This window comes from Cricetulus griseus, chromosome 8 (assembly GCF_003668045.3).
Source record: "Cricetulus griseus strain 17A/GY chromosome 8, alternate assembly CriGri-PICRH-1.0, whole genome shotgun sequence".
Taxonomy (NCBI): domain Eukaryota; kingdom Metazoa; phylum Chordata; class Mammalia; order Rodentia; family Cricetidae; genus Cricetulus; species Cricetulus griseus.
This window is the reverse complement of record NC_048601.1, coordinates 74,207,657-74,228,685: the sequence shown is the minus strand read 5'-3', so window position 1 is coordinate 74,228,685 and position 21,029 is coordinate 74,207,657. Positions and strand designations below refer to the sequence as shown.

At 50.4% G+C, this 21,029-nt stretch overlaps 2 protein-coding genes across 3 annotated transcripts; one reads left to right on the top strand and one right to left on the bottom strand.

Moving 5' to 3' along the window:
- Positions 1 to 61: 61 nt before the first annotated feature.
- On the top strand, positions 62 to 3,246 carry Htra2 (HtrA serine peptidase 2). Its single transcript, XM_027429434.2, has 8 exons — positions 62 to 576; positions 682 to 886; positions 976 to 1,170; positions 1,427 to 1,459; positions 1,657 to 1,762; positions 1,896 to 1,965; positions 2,707 to 2,802; positions 2,901 to 3,246. Exons 1-8 carry the CDS (start codon positions 101 to 103, stop codon positions 3,064 to 3,066), a joined length of 1,347 nt encoding a protein of 448 aa, XP_027285235.1. The 5' UTR covers positions 62 to 100; the 3' UTR covers positions 3,067 to 3,246.
- Loxl3 (lysyl oxidase like 3) lies at positions 3,204 to 21,024 on the bottom strand. 2 transcript variants are annotated; one of them, XM_027429422.2, is made up of 16 exons: positions 20,965 to 21,024; positions 20,235 to 20,301; positions 18,720 to 19,053; positions 16,922 to 17,085; positions 15,942 to 16,156; positions 9,203 to 9,262; positions 6,367 to 6,586; positions 5,872 to 6,052; positions 5,604 to 5,758; positions 5,231 to 5,398; positions 4,930 to 5,092; positions 4,509 to 4,752; positions 4,291 to 4,406; positions 4,077 to 4,213; positions 3,852 to 3,963; positions 3,204 to 3,707 (listed from the first exon to the last, which is right to left on the bottom strand). In XM_027429422.2, exons 3-16 carry the CDS (start codon positions 19,024 to 19,026, stop codon positions 3,634 to 3,636), a joined length of 2,316 nt encoding a protein of 771 aa, XP_027285223.1. In that variant the 5' UTR covers positions 19,027 to 19,053; positions 20,235 to 20,301; positions 20,965 to 21,024; the 3' UTR covers positions 3,204 to 3,633. The 2 variants fall into 2 exon arrangements, with proteins under 2 accessions (XP_027285223.1, XP_027285224.1); XM_027429423.2 differs by lacking the exon at positions 9,203 to 9,262 and having other exon boundaries at positions 20,965 to 21,022.
- Positions 21,025 to 21,029: the final 5 nt, after the last annotated feature.

The following is a 21,029-nucleotide window of genomic DNA, read 5'->3' as shown; positions in this document are numbered from 1 at the left end:
GGACAGATACCGGCGTGCCTCGCTTCTCCCAGTCGGCTTGCTGGGCTTCAGGGCACCGCCTCTGAGTAGGGCGGGCAAGGAGAGAGCCGAGGCGGAGCTGATGGCTGCGCTGAAGGCGGGGCGGGGTGCAGGCTGGAGCCTTCGGGCTTGGCGGGCTTTGGGGGGCATCTTCTGGGGGAAGGGCCCCCTTTTTACCCCTGACCTTCAGGCTCTGCTGACGTTAGGAAGTCCCGACCCTCTCCCGGCCCGGGTGCCTGTGGGGGTCCTTGCATCACGGGCATGTCTGACGTCTGGGACCCCAGATCTCTGGGCACGGCTGGCCGTGGGGACTGCAGGCTCCAGTGCCCAGGAGGCCCGCAGGAGCCCCGGCCCCCGTCGGCGCGAATGGCTGGCGGTGGCGGTGGGCGCAGGGGGAGCAATGTTGCTGCTGTTGTGGGGCTGGGGGCGGGGTCCTCCCGCGGTGCTGGCCGCTGTCCCCGCTCCGCCGCCCAGCTCTCCCCGGAGCCAGTACAATTTCATCGCAGATGTGGTGGAGAAGACAGCCCCAGCCGTGGTCTATATCGAAATCCTGGATCGGTAATGGTGAAGTTGACCGGGAGGTGTTGAAACCAACTGCCCTAAGGCAAGTGAGCAGGATGGGGTGGAAAGCAGAAGTGTAACCGGTGCTTTCCCCCATCCCAGGCACCCTTTCTCAGGCCGCGAAGTCCCCATCTCAAACGGCTCAGGATTCGTAGTGGCTTCAGATGGGCTCATCGTTACCAACGCCCACGTGGTGGCTGACCGGCGCCGAGTGCGAGTGCGGCTGCCTAGTGGAGACACATACGAGGCCGTGGTTACAGCTGTGGATCCTGTAGCGGACATTGCCACGTTGAGGATTCAGACCAAGGTGGGAATGGAGTAGGCCGGATCTGATGGCAGCTGTTTACTTGCTCCCGTCTTAAAATGACCAGTTTTGGCGTACTCGTTTCCCTTAAGGAGCCTCTTCCCACACTGCCCCTCGGCCGCTCTGCTGATGTCCGGCAAGGGGAGTTTGTTGTTGCCATGGGAAGTCCCTTTGCACTGCAGAACACGATCACATCTGGTATTGTCAGCTCTGCTCAGCGTCCAGCCAGGGACCTCGGACTCCCTCAAAACAACGTGGAATACATTCAGACCGATGCAGCTATTGATGTGCGTCCTGATATGAGAGAAGTTTGGAGCTGGGTGGGAGCTGGGGAGAATGGCTGTCTGTCTGGTGTGTGCACCAACTCCAATGTAGCTGGGCCTATATTAGACGTTGGACTGCAAAATGCAGCCACTCTAGTTCATGGGCTGGGAACAGAATCTGAAGAATTTCCCTATACCCTGGTTATGCCTACAGTGAGAGAATTCCCAGAGGCATAGAATTCCAGATCTCTTTGATGTTTTCTTTCATCTTATCCCACAGTTTGGAAATTCTGGAGGCCCCCTAGTTAACCTGGTGAGTGCCATGCTCTTCTAAGAATCCATACGCCAGGTCAGTGTGGGAAGGTTGGGTGTTTCTAACATTCAAGGACTTTTAGTTAAGTTTCTGTAGTTTCTTGTTTATCTCCTCGTATCCAATCAGACCCCTGCCCCCAAATCTTTGCTACTCTGCCATCTGTGTGGGCTAGGGGACAGAGGGCTGTGTCCCTGCAGGATGGGGAGGTGATTGGAGTGAACACCATGAAGGTGACAGCTGGAATCTCCTTTGCCATCCCTTCTGATCGCCTTAGGGAGTTTCTGCACCGCGGGGAGAAGAAAAGTGAGCCTTTCTTACTTATGATGGGACATAGGGGAGGGGCGGTTCATTGGGACTTGCTGGAGAGGGCTTTACTGGCAGGAGGTAAGGGAAAGAAGGATGTAGCTGGGTGGGCTCATTTGCCCTCTTTTTACAGATTCCTGGTTTGGAATCAGTGGGTCCCAGCGCCGCTACATTGGAGTGATGATGCTGACTCTGACTCCCAGGTATATTAGGGATCATGATATGTAGGACCACAAGTGTGTCTGTGCCTTACAGGTGGATTCTGTTATGGGTTTTGTTTTCATGTCTGTCTATCTACGGTGAGTTGTTGTCACAAGAGCTGTTCCCTCTCATCATAACTTTTTCATCCTATTGCATCTTGTACCTTTTTACTAGATTGATTGCGTCATGTTACTGCTGTGATTTAGAGACTTCATTGATCTAGCATTAAAAGAGCTATTTCTATTTCCAACTCTCTCTGATTACCTTGAAGACTTGCCTTGTTGCTTCTTCTGGATTACTTTGATTTTCCATACCTGTGTGTTGTCCCCCCCCCTCCTCCCCACCCCTGTCCCCCTGCCACCCCCAGGATAGGGTTTCTCTGTGAAGCCTTAGCTGTCTTGAAATTTGCTCTGTAGACCAGGCTGGACTTGAAATCACAGAGATCTGCCTGCCTCTGTCTCCTGAGTGTTGGGATTAAAGCCCACCACCACCCAGCTCACTTCTATGTCTTAATACCTTCTTATTTCATATGGTTAATAGGACCCATCCTTTTAGGCTCAGCTTAAGTTCTACCCCTTCCTTAAAGTAGAATGACAGACATGTAGTTTAACACTGTATCATTTGGAATTAGCTATCTTTCATGTGTTTTTCCCACTTCCTAAGCGCTAGAAGGCCAAAAAAGTGAACTGTCAGGATGAGAGAGGGCCTGGGTATACCTAACAGGGTGGTCTGTGCCCTTTCAGCATCCTTGTTGAACTACAGCTCCGAGAACCAAGCTTCCCTGATGTTCAGCATGGTGTCCTCATCCATAAAGTTATCCTGGGCTCCCCTGCACACAGGTGATGGAAAGCCTGCTCTGTGAGGTGGGGTGGAATGGGGTGCATGTATCCTTGAACGCAGCTGTGTACTCCTTCCTTGCCATGTTCATCCTCCACAGGGCTGGTCTTCGGCCTGGTGATGTGATTTTGGCCATTGGAGAGAAAATGGTACAAAATGCTGAAGATGTTTATGAGGCTGTTCGAACCCAATCACAGCTGGCAGTGCGGATCCGGCGGGGATCAGAAACACTGACCTTATATGTGACCCCTGAGGTCACCGAATGACTGGACTAGCAAGAGTGTGAACCCTCTGCTCTGATTTCCTCCTCGCCTTCCTAGCCTAGGTTCTGAGTGCACTGGGTGGAGGAGTCAATGGACCTGTAGAGGGCAGGTCCCTCTAACCACCAGCACCAACCCTGGGCTCTGAAGAACACATTTTATATAAAATAAAATTATACCTAGCAACATGTTTCAGTCATAAATGGGGGCTGGATCTTTTCCCCCACCAAAAGGCTAGAGGTAAAGCGGTACTTAGGAGAGCTGTGGGAGCTGACCTTCCTGACCTCCCTGTTCAAGGAATGAGCTGCTGCTGCCTTTCTGCTGGGACAGTTCTGTGTGGTGTGTTCTGTCTGTTGGCTGATTCTCCATGCTTGGCCAAAGGTACTGACAGCTGACCCAGTAGGGGAGGCACCAACTTCTGCTCAACTGTTTGTCATCCGTAGTGCACAGGTGGATGAGTGTAGTGGGCCTGCTGACATCAGGGGTTCTTGTGGTAAGCTCCTGAGGTAATGGCAGCCTCAGACCCCTGCCATTGGGGGGCCAGTGGTGGTTTGCTGAAAGGGTGGTGGTATTTCAGACAATCTGGTTGCTGGTCTGGCCAGGGTAGCGCTCAAACCTCCTGTTGGCTTCTTCACTGAAGGCATCACCTGCAGAGTAGACAGGCACTGTGAGGGGCTCCCTGCAGAGGCAGGGACACATCCCACACATAGGGAATTGTGGGGAGATGCAGAAACCACTTGGGGAATGAAAGCTTTGTCCTCCTATCCTCAGTGACCCTTCCCGTCACTTACCAATGTGGCAGTTGTGTACCCAGATGCGATGACCATCGTATTTGCAATTGCACTTCATTGCATTGTTGGTAAAGTCACTCTCTGCTACCTCAAAATTTGGGTTGATAACCACCTGTGAGTTAGAAAGAATGCTGGCATGACCCAGCTACACTGCTGCATTTCAAAGGTGTCTTTGTCACCCACCCCAAACCACAATATCTGAAAGCCCAGGCAGATGCCAGACACCTGAAGAATGTAGTTTCCTGGTTTCACATCTGTGATGTCAATCCACTGACAGTCAATGTCGTGTCTGTAGAGATCCCAGCATCCCACGGTGATGCCCTGCTCTCCAAAGTTGGCACACTCGTACCTCTTTGAGACATCTGAGGGGAGTATTTATTATATGTCAATGAAGGGCATGACTATGCTTGGGTTTAAGTCCACTCTGGCCCCAACTCACCCTCCTGACACTCAGTATCTTCTAGACAGAAACTGGCTTTGTGGCCCTCGGCCACCTTGGTGCCGTTGGGGGTCAGGATGTCATAGTGAGTGAAGATGTCCATACTGTGGTAATGCCTGTGGGAAAAGGGGACTTGTGATTCTCTCCCAAATCCCAGCAGGCTTGTCAATGTCCCCTGTAGCCTCGCCTGCCTCTTTGGCCCCCTTTCGCCCTCTCACCCATGGCACTCATGCCACACCCAAGAATGGCGCCCAGCCTTGGGCCTAAAGTCGGCTCTTCCTAGGTTGTGGATCTGGGAAGAGAATCGGAGCAGACGCCGGTGGCCATAGGGCCAGTTGGCCGAGCGGGCGGAACTAGCCAGGCAGTTCTCTTCAGCAGCACAGTACAACATGTGCAGGGGTCGGTCCTCAATATAAGCAGTCTCCTGTACCAACGCCGAGTGCAGCAGCAGGTCTGAAGCAGCTGCATGAGAGAAGAGTGATGGACGTTACCGCTGAGGCCACGCCCATCTCCCCACGGGACTCTGGGTTCTCATGGCGAAGGAGTGCCCCTCCAGATCACAGCATGTCTCCCTCCAAATGAGGGGTGGTCCAGAGCCTGGCTCCCCTAGCTTCTACTACCCCACTCCCCGTCACTCACTCTCAGAACAGATGACTCCTGCGGTGAAGCGGGTTCCTGTCCTCTTGCAGGTGATGGGGGTGCTATGATGGGCACATTGGTTCAGGGACAGCTCAGACCCTGTGCAACGCACGCCACTCATCACCACCTCAGTTACATTCCCTGAGTCCCAGTACCAGGTCTCCTGGGGGATGTAGGTAGGTGTTTTGGTGAGGGCATAGGTTCCAGTTCCCAGGGCCAAGGGAACTGGTTTCCACAGTCCTTTGCCCAAAGCACAGACTTTGGTGACAATAGCTTTGGTTTCCCTCTTCTCCCCACTTACCTGCAGGCCATGGTTGGCGTAGCCCAGACCAAGTTGCCTACAGGCCACCATGGCCTCCAGTGTTCCCCAGTCATCCCCACAGATGAGGCCCCAGCGAAGATGCCCCGGTACCCCTATTTGCACCTCGACTCGACCCTCATAACGGCTTCGGCCCCCACTCAGTCGGATCTGTAGAGGTACAGAGTGAGAGTGCAGGGGAGGCTCCGGGGATGGCAGTGTACAACAGGGAGCAGAGACAGGAAGGACAAGCAAACAGCCGGGGCATGTGGGAGCTGTGGGTGTCTGGGCCTGGGGTGAAGGGCTGGATGCTGTCAGGCTGTGTTTTGGAGGCTAGGTCTGGGTAGAAAGACCCAAACTAGACCGCATAACTGACCTTAGTCTCCACTCCAGTATAGGGGAGGTTGCATCGTACACCGGCATCCTGGTTATGGGAACAGTCCTCAGCTGTGATGTTCTTGGAGGGACACTTCCAGAGGGAGGGTTCCTGGCCAGAGCACCGAACTTCACTCAAGTGGATAGCACCCATGCCTAGAGTCAGACGTCAAGGCAGAGGAGGTTGTAACTGGACCTCCATTGTCCAGAGAGCTCCGTTCCTCCCCAAGGAATGTACCCCTGGTAGTGTGAACACCCTTTCCCCTCACCCTGTCCCATGCGAGCACCACTCAGGGCCTCTCGAGCAGTGCCAAAGCCCAGCTCTCGACACACCACGCTGGCTGCCTGCAGGTCCCACTTTCGGTCACAGACTGTTCCCCACGTGCCAGCCTTCAGGACTTCCACTCGGCCCTCTCCAGGGTGGGCACCACCCTTTAGACGCACACGAGCCTATAGAAGACAGACATGCCCAAAGAGGTGAATAGAAACATTGGTCTGGGGAGGGCTATGGACCCCAGGGAGCTGAATGAGCTTTTTATGACAGAGTGGATGTCATCAGGTCTGTGGCAGAGCCACTGGAAGGTTCCCTGTTTTCAAAGGTCAGAGCTGTGCTTAGTGAGTAGAGGACAGGCTAGGGAGTTCCCACACTGGGTGGGCAAAGGTCACATTCGCTGTCGGGCTGGGGGTTTGCCTAGCATGTGTGAAGCCTGAGGTTTGATCCCCAGTCCTACAGAATGAAGACATGCATTGTATTACTTATGTACCTCCCCCTGAGGCTTTGGCTGTTGGTGCTTCTTCTGCCCAGTTGAGGTGGAGTAAAGAGGGCCGGGCACACAGCTCACCACTGCAGGGCTTCCCCCAGAGCACCTGCTGGTGTCATTGGCCCGATAGAACTCCAGAGAACAAAGGGAGAGGTGGGCTTCTGTGCCCACACACGCTACCCCATGCAGACCGAAGGAGTGCTGCTTCTTCTGGGCCAGCATCCTGTGGGGAGATGAGTGAGGTACAGTAGGGTGAGGCTGTGTTCTTGCCTCCCTGCCCCACAGCCATTTGCCACCTCACCTCCCACCCCATCCCACCCCATCCCACCCCACCCCCAACTTCTCATGACCTCTTATCCCCCTTCTGTGTCCTTCTTTCGAGAGACAGCATTGCTAGTATAGAGAGAGATGATGTATAGTCTGAAAGAGCCTTGGCTGCCCAGTCAGAGTCTTTGGGGGGACTTTCTGCAACAGAACACTAGGGGAACCTTTGTTTGACAGCAACCTTGCTCTTTTTTTGTTTTTGTTTTTTGAGACAGGGTTTCTCTGTGTAGCCCTGGCTGTCCTGGAACTCACTCTGTAGACCAGGCTGGCCTCAAACTCCAGAGATCCACCTGCCTCTGCCTCCCGAGTGCTGGGATTCAAGGTGTATGCCACCACCACCCAGCTGCAATGTTGTTCTCAATGACCCAAAGGGAGGCTAAGGCTGAAGCCAAGGTGGCCATGCAAATTGAATGGGAAGCCAGAAGAGATGACTCAGAAGGAGTGGCAGACACAAACTAATTTAGGCTCCAATAGCCGGTGTGCAGACCTTTCTGTTATGCTGTGACTGAACAGTGAGCCAGGATGCAGAGTACTGAGGAAGTCTTCATCTAAATGGCTCCTCAGGGGAGCCTGTCATAATATGACAGACAGCTATGGCAAGAATAGGCTAGAAGATGGCAGTGTGAAGGACTAGTGATGACTCTCTGGAACAAAGACAAACACAAGACAGACAAAAGCTGGAGGGACTACATGGCCAAAGAGCAAAGGTGGCTATGGACATCCCAAAGGCAAACATGACCCAAGACCTGAGTTGAGCTGTAGATGCCTTCAATGAGGTAGTCCATGCTTGTGCAGTTTCAACGGAGCATTGTTGCACAGCCATTTTGAGCAGGAAAATAGGACAAAAATAGAGATGTTAACACTTGGAACCACTGTACTGATGCCTGAGAGAAGAGGGGGTCTTATAGACACCAGAAGAATGAGAGCTTGCAGCTAGGTGATTGGAGGGAAGTCTGTCTCCCCAGAAAGGCTGAATGGAGCTCAGGCAAAAAGGGTAAGCAGAGGCCTGGTATTGGTGCAGTGAGCCCATGAGGTTGACTGTTGTGAATTATTGCAGTCAGGTGCCCTATCCCTGACATTAGAGAAAAGAGGGAATATGACAATTTACAGCCATTGGCTAGGAAGACAAGAGGGAAGGACATTTGTAAACAAAAGAGGCAAAGGTTTGGGCAGTGGTGGTGCATGCCTTTGATCCCAGTACTCAGGAGGCAGAGGATCTCTGAGTTTGAAGCCAGTCTGGTCTACAAAGGGATTTCTAGAACAGCCAGGGATACACAGAGAAACCATGTCTTGGAAAACAAACAATACACACAAAACAGACAAAGGAAACAGGACACTTTACAGAATACCTTTGGAAGCTCAGGATAAACGGATCCTGAAAGTCAGAGCGATCAGGTACTCTCAGTGTCCTGTTTGGCTGAAAATCGAACTCAGGCCATCACAGGAAATGCCATCTAACTTATGAACTCTCGCTCACCCACTCCCTATAACCAATAAAAAGTGGTTATAAAGTGCACGCTTTAATGTGGCGGTCAGGGAAGGAACTAAAGGATAGTTGGGCAAAGATGACTCAAGCCTAAGAGGGTTGCAAGAATTTAGACTCATCAAGTTCTGAGCTCTTTGACAGCTACCAGGGACAGAAGCCCATTAGTGAGGCATACCACGGGGGATGGGTACGGGGACACTGGAACTTGCTGAGGAGAGGAGGGGACAATGAGAGGGATGCCTTCTCCGGTCCTCAGTCCCAAATTATCAGGGAGATATGGTGCTGTATGCCTTTTAGAGACAAGTTGGATGGAAGGGTTGGAAGTCTCCTACTCCCTTGAATTCTGAGGGAGCCCATGAAGAAAATAGGAAACTGGATGCCTAACTATTAACAGGTGGGGGCTGTGATTCTAAAGCCATCCCTGGAAAGGTTTCATAGGCTGCCCTCCACACCAGGTAAACTGTGTCAGTGTGGGTTTGTACACATGACTGTAGGTGCCTGAGGAAGCCAGAAGAAGAGGCCATCAGCATCTGATTTTTAGGAGCTGAAATTAAACGTAGGTATTGGGAATTGAATTCAGGTCCCCTGGAAGAACAGTGTTCATACACTCTTACCCATTGAGCCATCTCTCCAGCTCCTGGCAATATTTACTTAAAAAAAAAAAGATGGAAATACGAAGCATTCATCAAATGAAGCAGGATGAGAACACAGATCCCTTGGCCACACTGCAATCTTGTGGGGGAGAGGCCAGCATGGGACAGAAGTGCTACTGCAACTCACAGAAGGAAAACAAGCACACAGGGCAAGAACCAAAAAGTCCTTTGACTAACACAGTGCCCCGAGACTCACATCACAGAGACTTGACTCACTTCACATTTCTAGAAGGATCTGGAAGGTGACTGTCACAGCTGCTACTCCACCCCTCTTTAGTTCTATCAGTCCAACAGGCCTGTCTTGGACCCTTTCTGGGTCACAGCCCTGCCCTACCCACCCTGCTTCCTCTCTGCTTTCAACCCCAAACTCATTTACCTCTTGCTTGGCCCCCTGCCCACTCGGGGCTTGTGTTTGACTTTAGACTTGTTGATTTTTCTGCAAAAAGGAGAAAGATATTGGTAGAGGCAGTGGTTGAGGATGTAGCTCAGGAGAAGGGAAGCGTTCTGCTTCTAGAAGAACCTTTTGCTCCCATGTGGGGAGGGAAACTGATTTCCATGCGCTTAGTGATTGCTGAATGCCACGGGAGGGCAGACACTTAGCAACTCCCAGTGCTCACTGGAATCAGTGCCACTGAAGGCAAATCTAGTTATGGAAATGCAGGTGAGGGAGAGGAAAGGAGGTCAGCTGAAGGTCAAGGGAGAGGAGAGAGGAAATGATCTTGGACTAAGGGGGTTGAGTTGGCCGTGGGGTGGGTGGGGAGGAGGAAGGGTGCAGGGGCTGAGGCTGCGAGGGAAGCCTTTTGGGAGAAGTAGAAAGACCATCTCCTCAGCTGTTCCTACATAACTTCCTCCTTCCATTCCCTAAGATCAAAGCTCACCCATTCCCATGCTTGCCTCCCTCCCCACCCCCTGGGAGCAGCCATTATTCAATACATCCCTAATCCATGGGATTGGGTTCTGGGATGGACATGGATAGGTTTCCATCCATCCATCCACCTCCTGAGGCCTCAGGGGCTGGCAGGAGGTCCCGGGGCTCTTGCCCCTTTACCTTCCAAGGGGTTTGGGGCGTCGGGCCGAGGCTTTGGCCGCTCGCTTCCTCAACTTTCTGTGAGGATAAGACAAGATCAAGTCAGGGTTAGTGTAGAACCAAGTGGAAAAGGCCAGTGCAGCCAGAACCAGGAGCAAGATTCCTTCCCTAACAGTGAGCTTCCAAGAGTAGTGTGATGTGTGATGTCATCAGCTGCTTCCAAGGTCCTGTAGGCTGTCTTAGCACACCAACAGGTGTGTGAGCCTCAGTGAAAACCAAGGACTCAGAACAGTGTTCCAGTACCAAGACCTTTAGAAATTAGATCAAGACAGATGAGCTGGGCTGGGCAGTGGTGGTGCACACCTTTAACCCCAGCATTTGGGAGGTAGAGGCAGGCCTATCTCTGAGTTGAGGCCTGCCTGGTCTGGTCTATAAATTGAGTCCCAGGACAGTCAGAGCTGTTACACAGAGAAACCTTGTCTTGGAAAAAAAAAAAAAAGACCGATGAGGTATGGAGCTTCTGGGTCTGGAGGATGGTGGAAAACCTCAGTGGAGGCCAGAAGAGGGGTGTTATGGAATATTTGTTTACACTGTGTGAAGATACGTTACTGTGATTGGTTTAATAAAGAGCTGAATGGCCAATAGCTAGGCAGGAGAGAATAGGCAGGACTTCCAGGCAAAGAGATGAATCTAGACAAATGTGAGACAGCAGAAGTTGGATATACAGTACAGAGGCAAATGTATATCCAAATCACATGGCAGAATGTAGACTAGCAGAAACAGGTTAATTTAAGTTATAAGAGCTAGTTGGCGAAAAGCCTAAGCTAAGGCAAAACTTTAATAATTAATAACAAGCCTATGTGTCATTATTTGTGAGCTGGTGGCCCAAAAGGAAAGTCTGACTACAGAGGGGAGCGTTGGGATTTGGAGGACAGAGAACTGGCCTGGGTCAGGCCCAGGGAGGCTGACCACACCTCTTTTACTCCTCTGTGTGTGTGTGTGTGTGTGTGTGTGTGTGTGTGTGTGTTTGTGTATATGTGTATGTGTGATTCTTGGATGGTCTCTCAAGGAAGCCCCAGCACTGTCTAGGCCTAACTGCTGGACCAGGGATGGAGGACTACATATTTGAGGATATTAGCTTGGTTTGGCTGTGAGTCTTCTTCCTGTTCTAGTTCCAATCCCATCTGCCTGGTCATTCACAAGCTGAGCTCATCTTCTAAACATGTTTGCAGGGAAGTCAATCTTTTAAATTGGCCTCAAAAATTGACTTACTTCCTTCTCCAGCAGGTTTCCTTAATTCAATTTCTCCTCATTGACTCTTTAATTTTAAAGACTTTAATTATGGTCACTTTTGTCCTGCCCAATACTATGTATGTCTTTTTGGCTGTGGCAGTGGGGGTCATGCAGTAAGGTGGGGTGCAGGATTGAGATAGGGTCTTGATGTATAGCATGGCCTATAACTTGAACCAGTGCTGATTCCCCTGCCTCTGGGTCACACACACCGGGATTACTGGATGGAACCACTGCCTGGTGAGTGCAGACCTCATCTGTTTTTAAAAAGAGGTTCTTGGTTTTCCCTGTTGTGTCCTTGGTTATCTTTTCTTTGTCCATGTTCCTGCCCTGCCATTTCTCTTGAGTACTCACATATTTTGTTTTGTTTTGTTTTTCCAAGACAGAGTTTCTCTGTGGCTTTGGAGGCTGTCCTGGAACTAGCTCTTGTAGACCAGGCTGGTCTTGAACTCACAGAAGTCTGCCTGCCTCTGCCTCCCAAGTGCTGGGATTAAAGGCCTGTGCTACCACCACCCGGCTAGTACTTACATATTTTGACACAGTATATTGTGTGAAGGTGCACTGGGATATTATTTTTATTTATTTACTTTTCTTCCCCTGAATGTCGTCCAGGCTGGCCTTGAACTTGTAATCCTCTCGTCTGAGCCTCCCAGGTGTTGTGATTACAAACATGTGCTGTCAGCAGGCATGACTTTTTTGTTTTAATTTTTTGTGAATGTGGCTTCATGTGTATGGGTGTTTTGCATGCATGTATGTCTGTGTACCATGTGCATGGCTGCTGACTGCAGAGATCAGAAGAGGGCACAAAGGGCTCTAGAACTGGAGTTCCAGTTGGCAGTGAACCACTTTGTAGGTGCTGGGACTTGTGTGGTCTGGAAAAGCAGCTGGTGCTCTTAACTGCTGAGCAATTTCTCCAGCTCTTTTACTTTTTTGAGATGGGTCTCACTAAGTAGCCAAGGCAGGCCTCAAATTCAACAAGTAGCCAAGGATGACTTTGAAGGCACGTGCTACATATCCAGCTTCTAATTGTTTTAAAAGGTACTTGTTTTTATTAAAGTAATTATTTAAAGGTTTACATTTACTTACATGTGTGTCTCTATGTGTGGGCATGTGTGTATGTGTGTATGTGTGTGTGTGCCTATGTGTGCGTAGATGTGTATATGTGTGTGTGTCTATGTGTGGGTAGATGTGTATATGTGTGTGTATCTATGTGTGGGCATGTGTGTATGTGTGTATGTGTGTGAGTGTCTATGTGTGGGTAGATGTGTGTATGTGTGTGTGTCTATGTGTGGGCATGTGTGTATGTGTGTATGTGTGTGTGTGCCTATGTGTGCGTAGATGTGTATATGTGTGTGTGTCTATGTGTGGGTAGATGTGTATATGTGTGTGTGTCTATGTGTGGGTAGATGTGTATATGTGTGCGGGGACCCATGGAAGCCAGAGGAAGACATTGGGTTTCCTGGAATTGGAGTTATAAGAGTTTGTGAACTAACTCAAATCCTCTGAAAGAACAGCAAGTACTTTTAGACTCTGAGTCATCTCTCCAGCCCATAATTATTTTATTATGAAACTCATCTGAAAAAATAGAGCCACAACCTGATCATGTCACCTCACAGACCTCTTCATTAAAACACCTTTTCCCTCTTTTTTGAGGACAGGGTCTCCAAGTTGGCCTAGAATTCCGGATCCTCCTACCTTAGGCTCCAGGCTGCTGGGCTTCTGGGTGCATACCACCATGCATAGCTTCATTGAGACATTTTACTATCACTTGATGTGGTAGCACCTTTAATCCCAGCCCCTGGGAGGCAAAGGCAGGTGGATCTCTGTGAGTTGAGGCCACCCTGGTCTAGAGTGAGTTTCAGGACAGTTAGGGCTATGTGGAGACCCTGATACTCCTGCTAACAACCGACCACCTGTCTTTTCCCCATTACTTTTATTAGGAAGGTCGAGCATGGCCTATGGATCTATGATCTGGTGCCTGTCTACCTCCCTCATCATTTGCCATCTTTATACTCTCCACACCTTGCACAGAGGTCAGTGAGTATGTACCATAGTTACATGAATGAAAGAGTGGCCTCTTAAATCAGGCACAGTGGGAAAAGCCTGCAATCCCAACACTCAAAGCTGAAGCAGAGGGATCACTAGTTCAAGCTGCTACGCAGGGAGACTGTCTTTAGTAAAGAAGTATCTTCTTACACAACACTGAAGCTCTTAGAGCCTCAGTTTCATCACCTGCACAAGAGCAGCAAAGAGTTCTGATAGCTATTCATTTTTCCCTCTTTTAAAATTCTAAAGCTTTCGCATATTCTAGAACACCAAAAACAAGTTTAAAAATTAAAACTGGGCAGGGTAGTGCACACTTGCAATTTAATAATAATAAAAAAAAACTTAAGTTGACCTCTGGCAGATACACACACACACACACACACACACACACACACACACACACACACACACACTCACACACACGGAACTCACTCATACATACATAATAATAGATAACATAAAGCAATTCAAAGTCAAAGTAATGATTACAAATGTGTTAAATGCCATACATCAGCTGAGCATGGTGATACAGGCCCATAACCCCAGTACTTAATCGCTGCAGAAGGATCAGGAGTTCAGGGCCAGCCAGAGATACATGAGACATGGTCTCAAACAAAAACAAAAATGACAGGTGCGCACCACTGAGACAGGCAAGCATAGGGATAACTTAGCAAGCTGGTACTCAGTTGGCTTGAGCTACATACACATAAACACCCCCTTTCTCAACGGAGCATGTGGTACTCTGGAACCCCCACTTGCATCTTGCTGCGTGCACACCGGTCTCTAAACAAAGCAATTGGGTCACTCTGGCATACAGCTGACCTAGCAACCCTTAGTAATTCCCTTTTTGGAGCAAATACATCCTGGAATATATTCAGGAACTAGGGCAGAGAACTATTCAGCTTAGGCAGGTTCTGGAAGCCAGTGCAGGGAGGTAAGTTGTATTCTCTGAATATACTTTTAGGTAAAGGCTCCAGTATACCAGCATATGCTTACGCATGACTGGGTATACATATGATTAAAATCAGATGCATCCTGGGAAGACATGAGCAGTAAACAAAGGCTTCTATAACCCAAGCCTGCCAGTCAAAAGAAGAAACCGCCCATGGTTCATCCCTTAACAACCAGCTCCTTCTTCCTGACCCATGGAAGGAAGCCCTGGGCAGTGGCCAGGTGTCCTCAAGCGCTGTGGCTCAGGTGGCTGCTGCTGCTCTCTCTCCTGTAGCCTATCTGTTGCATATTACCTTTGAGGAAAATCCCTTCCTGCTTTGCTGTTTGCGTGTGCTCTTTCAATCTTTGAGTAAGAGGCCATGAACCTCATTCTGATAGAGGCCACTGGAGCACTACCATCCTTCTGTTTTATTAATTCACTCATTTTCTGGTTGTCCCCTGGTCCCCAGAGGAAGAATGTTTGTGTTCACTGTGGAAGCTCCAAAGTCTACAATAGAAGCCAGCACAGGGTGGGACATTGGATGAGTGACTCCCTAGGCCTTGGCTCCCTCCATCCTCTTCTCTTCAAAAAAGCCTTAAACCCTACAACTGTTTTAGAACCTGGTGTTTGAATTCTGGAAGACAGAGCCTGCTTACGTTAAAGGTAGAGCACACAACAGACGATAGCTCAACTGTAGGACAGCTCAACTGTATCCCCTTAGGGCCGAAAGAACTTTCACACGAGTTTGGGCACCACAACAAAGAAAATTCCAGCACATATGGAAATGAATGGATATTAGAGACAGTATTGACTTCAGAAAAAAAAGAAAGAGAAAGTTTTCTGACTCTGCAGATAAATGCTATTCAAGAGTAAGTTGCTAAACAGAAAGTTTGTGAGCATTTAAAGAAACATGGCAAAACTTAGAGATCTAAAATTACTGAAATAATAAAATTGCACTCAAAACCACTATGATAGCTTTTGATGGAGGGTTACTAAACTTGGAGGCTGGAGACTGCTGTGAGCACAGCTTATCTGGATTTTTAGCAAAAACTACAAAAATCTACCATAATTTCATCATAGATGAGAGAATGAAATATTGGTTACATTATGGCCGTGTTCTGCCCAGCATATATTCAGATTCAAAAGGCAGCTATATCCATATTAGAGATAAGACCTCAAACGCCTCGACGCGAGGAAAATGCCAATGTTCTTCAAAGACCGGCACTCCTACAATACCTAGCCCCATTGGATCACATCTTATGCAGTGTGCTCAATGGAAAGTCATGTAGCCTGTCGACAAGTGAAATAAGTAAGAGCTGAAGAAAGCGATCATTTGGACCTGCCAAACAGGTTGCAGATTGACACTGGACAGATCTCCAAGTATCTGCCTGGCTAGCATGGGCTATTTATTCAAACTACTAAATGAGATGCTTCAGGAAGGAAGCCGCCCGCCCGTTGCACAGAACCGTTCACTAGGGTGGATGACTTGGCGCTGGCCAGTCAGAGTTTCTGAGGCCCCAGGCGCAGTCTCACGAAGGCACTGCAGGCACCGCCTCCAACAGGCGGAGGGGCCTGCCGCACCCTCTGTAAACTCTGAACTCGGGAGGCCCCAGGGCCCAGGCTCCAGAAATCTGCCTGCCGACCGATGACGTCACCGGCACGCACTCTCATTCTGCTGCTTGCCTATCAGCCCGTTTCCTACCCTGGGTAGGAGAGCCTCCGATGTTTCCCAGCCTCCTGTGTTACAGCAGTTCCCCTGTGTTCCCTCCCTTAGATACGGGCATCCTCTCCAGAGTCTGCAAACACCCCTGAGCTCCGCACCTGTAGAAGGCCATGTTGACTCTCTTTTCTCCAGGGAAGCCCAGCATACCGCAGACCACATGGCTGTTGTGGGCACTCCAGCCTTTGTCACACACTTGCGACCAACCATCTGGAAGCCTGACTTCAACCAGGCCCTCAGTCACAGGCAGGGGCCGCCGGCCCCACTCCACAGCGGGTCGGAGTCGCACCTCTTCCACTTGCAGGTGATGGTCCACCTGAGATGGGACGGGACCAGAGGAAGGGGGAAGAATCCCAGGAGCAATGCTGTGCCACCCTGAAGGAGCCCCGACTGTGTCTGCTGCAAAACCCAATGGGAGGATCACTGAGACGAGGCTAAGGACGATGCCAGGCCAGCTGCCTATCTGGGGGATGTGCCCAGACAGGCACATGGGATGTGTGATAGTGGCCTAGTGTGCCATTCCCGAGAAACGGTAACAGGGCCTAAAGGCACTGAGAAAGGGAAGTCTGCTTGTAGCAGGAGGCCAGCTTCACAATGGGAGTGTCTTAGGAAAAGAAGAAAGTAAGAAAGACATTGAATGAGAGCAGAAACGTCGGAGGAGGAGGACAGGTGACCAGGAATGAAACTGGAGAAGCTCATACCAGGTTTAGTAACTTGAGTGTGAATTGGATTTGGGGGCTAGAGCTCTTCCAGAGGACGAGGGGTTCAATTCTCAGGACCCCACGGCAGTTCACAGCCACCTGTAATTCTAGTTCCATGGGATCCAGTGGACTTTTCAGGTCTCTGCCTGCACTAGGTACGCACAGGGTGCACCGACACACACTACAGGAAAACACCCTTATACATTTTGTTTTAAATTGGATTTTGTAGTGCAACACCCCATTTGTCCCTACCTTCCAAGTTTCTGGCCAGAAATCCACATTATCCCATAAAGGTTTATGGGATCCCCTTATAATATCTCTTCTACCCACATATGGCTACTCCAAAGCCTTTTTGGTGTGTGTGTGTGTGTGCTGCAGACCTCAATGACGTTGGAGTCTGAGAAGCCAGGAAGGCGCTGGTCCTTGCAGATGACCCCAGCATCCTCGTCATGGGTACAGTCACTGTTTCCCCAGCCCCGGGAGGCACATTCTGTCACACTCCCCTCAGTCCCACTGCAGCTCAGATTGTCCAACCAGATCCGGCCTGTGGAAAGGGAGATGAGAAGGCAGAGATGTGTTTGAGGAAGAAGGAAGAGGGAGCGGTGGGGTTGGAGAGGGAGCATGGTGGCCTCGTGTGGCCTTGAGGATAACCCCCCCTTTTTGATGAGAAAAAGATGGAGAAGGGGCAAGGGATTCTGGGGTGAAGAGGAAAGAGGGTATAAGGTTGACACAAGGTTGGTGGTGATCTGGGACACTGAAAAACTGATCAGGGTGAATTAAAAACAAGAATAACCAGGAATTGACATTTAAATTCTCATCAATAAGGATTCATTCAATAATAGCTATAAATAAGTACCTAATATGTGCCAAATGCTCTGTCATAGTATGCTCATACCTAACCATTCTTAGACTAGAGCTGCCAGAAGGCTACTTGATGTAAATAGACTGGGGCTCCAAAAATGATGTAACTCACCTAAGAGTTTGGCTTCTCACCAAGGCTTGGGAATCTTAGATTCTTTTACTTCACTCTTACATTCTTCCCTGTGGCATTTTCTGTATGCCTATGTCGCCTGCTGCCACAGAGACCTTATTTTTACTTTCTAGATCATATTGAGTATCACTGACCACTCAGAACTGGGAGGGACCTCTTCAAAGATACGTGTGGCAGTGTTCAGGGCACCTCACCTAGTGTAACAGAGCTAACCTTTCTGCCCCACGAGGCCACACAACCGTCAGAAAGTCCTTGTGGGTCTTCACAACTTTCCCAACCAGGTCTGATTCAGTCCTTTGATGTCACCCAGAAAACCATGACTGTCCTTCCTGAATTTGAACACAGCCATCATATAATTGCTAACTGAGGCTTGTTTGTTTGTTTCTGTGCCAGACCTTTTTTTTTTTTTTTTTTCCCATTCCTCCTGAAACGTGGCATCTGAAAGTGGTTTTACCTTCCTCCCTCCTTCTCTCTGGAAGACTGAGCAGGGCAAGCACTCTACCTCTGAGCTACATCCTTAGTCTAGCATTTCCACTTTCGACTGTCCCTCTCAAAGTGTGGCGTCTACAAGTGACGCTGATCTCAGAAGTGGTAGAGCTAGTGAGAACAGGGGATCAGCACACCGGCAGGATGGCCACAGATCTAACATATCTGCTGATCAATCCCACTCTGGTCCACATGGACTGAGCACTTCCAGCCTCAGAGGATTGTGCCTTAACCCTCACACTCCCACTGGAGTCACATGAGTTCCAGCTTGCTGGTTGTAGCTCTAGGCTGGATCCTGATTTTATCAACTGATTTTACGACCCCTTCTAGCTATGGGACAAGCAGACACCATTCACCTGCTCTCACGCATTCTCATCAGGCTAACTGCACTTGCATCATTCAGGGTTCACCTGCACTGGGCTGTCCCTGTGCATGGCCCTGCAGAATCGTACTTTGCAGAGGAGGACTTACTAATCCCCTCGTCTTTGGGCACATGAAACATTGGAGGCTCATGGGAAGCATGGGCTAGCTTCAGGTCATATGGAAATTACTATGTTAGATGGTTTATTATCTGTGCATTTACTTAATTCTATCCATACTTGGTGTTCCGGGTCCCTGTGGCTGTGCCATCATGGTGTTCTTCTCTCTATACTTGAACTGCGCTTAGGTAACAATCTGGCCTAGCCCAGAGCATTGCTTACCTGTTCCTGGGCCATATTTGGCACTATGGGTCCAACCTGTGGCTTCTGTGAAGCCCAGCTCCCGGCAGAGGACATGGGCAGCCTGTAGCGTGAAGTCGTCGTCACAGATGGTGCCCCACTCACCGGCACGTTGTATTTCCACACGGCCCTCATAGGGCTTTCTAGGAAAGCCTGCCAGCCGGAACCTCAGCCCCTGGCTTCCCACCTTCTTCTCTGGGTCAATGGAAGGGGATGGAGACCCCACGCTGGAGCTGCATAGCAGCAGCAGTCCCCATGAGCAGTAATACCACACACTGACAGGTCTCATGGCAGGCAGGACCCGAGGGGGTGGGCACTGAGGGACAGAGAGGGAGACACACACTAAATGAGGGTAGGAACTTAGAGAAAACAGGCACAGCCTTAGAGACCTAGATTGGTTGAGGGAGAGAGACTCCTCTCCCTTTGCAAATAATACAACTGTTGGACGTTGTTATGTCCCACAGTGTTCCTCCCTAGTTTGGCCATCATCATCATCATCATCATCATCATCATTACCTTCATCTCCATTTGCTCCCGTTACATGGGGTGGGTGTGGGGTTACAGGCCACAAGTGTGATGATGGTCCAGACAAACAGGGAGATGGAGAAGAAACACACAGACTGAGAGGATGACCCAGACAGACAGGATGTGAGAGGAAGGGAGAGTGTGGGAATGAAGGGAAAAAAACAGAAAGACACCGGCTGAGAGACACACTGAATATGGATAGACAGGACAGAAACCAAAACACATAGTATTGGAGAGTGATACAGAGAGGCACAAACCATGAGGAGAGGGACTAAAAGCCATGGTGCAGGCATAGGAGAAATGACAGGATGACCCAGGCAGCAGGCTGACTCCCACAGCAGTACAGGCAATGGGAGCCTGGGAGAAGGGACTCGGAGATCTCAGAACTATGAATGAGGGGACCATTAGCAGTTTTCTAAGGAAGCAGATGCCCAAGCAGGAACGGCTGAGGCTAAACAAGAGTAGGAGAACCTTCAGCCACCCTCCCTAGCACATGGGTCCACAAATCCCCTGCAGGGTCCGGCGGGCGCTCCAGGAGAGTTAGGTTCAAGCTGGGCAGGGTTTGGTGTGGAGTTGTCGGAGCTTCCTGTAACACTACTGTTTCTGTCACCGGGCAACCACAAGCTAGGCTGGCTTCTTAGCTCAGGCCTTCTCTACCCAAGCCTGAAAACAGCCCTCCACAGCAAGGGGGCCCCCAGAATTGCTTCCCCTAACTCAGACAAGACAGCTTTGTTCTGGGGGCATTTGGCTTGGAAGCCCTGGTGTTCGGGTTAGGGCCTCCCAACTGCGCCCTGAAGCTTCCATCCCCACTATCTGCTCAGCTCTCCACTCTCGTGTTTCCGCTCCTTTAGCAATAATGTAACTGTCAGTTGGTTGGCTTCCCCGACTCCATCCCAAATCAACTTTCCCTCTGGTCCACCATCCTCTCCATCCCCAACTCCTCTTTCTCTTGGCCGGCAGTGACTCCCCTACCTTCTTCGCCTAGGCAGAGCTCCAGAGGCTGGAAGCGGAGTCCTGGTCCTGGAGATTAGTTTTAGGACTTCCCAAAAAAAAAAAAAAAAAAAAAAATTCTTCGGCCAGGGGAGACTGGACCCCCCCTTCCTCCCCCCTCTTCGTTGGTCCCTCCCACGTCCCCTAGAGCCTCCCACATTCCACTTTCTCCCTCCATTCCAAGCCAGGCCAGTCCCCTTCCTCTAGATCTTCCCTCCCCCGTGGAGCTGCTGCAGCCGTCCCCCCCCAGCCCCCCCCCCCACTACCCCGCCCTTCTGCCGGCTCAATGAAGCTTTCTTTTCCCGCAGGTTGGAGGCCGGGTAGCCGCTGTCAGGATGCTGGACTTGTAAACGGTTTCGTGATCGGCCCCTGCGGCGGCGGGAAACTTGCCAGCCTCTAGTTGTTCCTCCACATCCCCAGTTAGGCAGAGTATCAACAGTCCAGTTCAACTCCAGGATTGGGCCATGGGAGCAGGTCCCACAAGAGGAATTAATGTCCCGAGGACCCCCCTTGGTGGTTGTAGTGCCCCCGGGGTGCCTGCGGGAGACGTCACGGCCTTCACTCTGATGTCACGCTAAGCATATGACGCCACTCTCAGCCCCCCACCTCCCAGGCACCAGGGCCTTCTAGTTGACAATCACGGCTTCCCTGAGTGGCACCACTGTGCGAACGAACGGTAGGATAAAAGGCCCCAGTCGGCTTATCTGGGTACCCCGACTTCTTCCTGCTGGCTCCTCTTCCTCCATCCCCCATCGTTGCCGCAGGGGCCCAGGAGGG

Bases quoted from the DNA above. Each gene is read 5' to 3' on its own strand.
- Htra2 (XM_027429434.2), top strand. From the start codon at position 101: ATGGCTGCGCTGAAGGCGGGGCGGGGTGCAGGCTGGAGCCTTCGGGCT. The intron at 1,171-1,426 runs GTGCGTCCTGAT...CTTATCCCACAG, and splicing joins AGACCGATGCAGCTATTGAT to TTTGGAAATTCTGGAGGCCC. The intron at 2,803-2,900 runs GTGATGGAAAGC...CATCCTCCACAG, and splicing joins CTGGGCTCCCCTGCACACAG to GGCTGGTCTTCGGCCTGGTG.
- Loxl3 (XM_027429422.2), bottom strand. From the start codon at position 19,026: ATGAGACCTGTCAGTGTGTGGTATTACTGCTCATGGGGACTGCTGCTG. The intron at 6,587-9,202 runs GTAAATGAGTTT...ATCTCCCCACAG, and splicing joins GGCAGGGGGCCAAGCAAGAG to GATGCTGGCCCAGAAGAAGC. The intron at 4,407-4,508 runs GTGAGAGGGCGA...CTTTTCCCACAG, and splicing joins GTGTGGCATGAGTGCCATGG to GCATTACCACAGTATGGACA.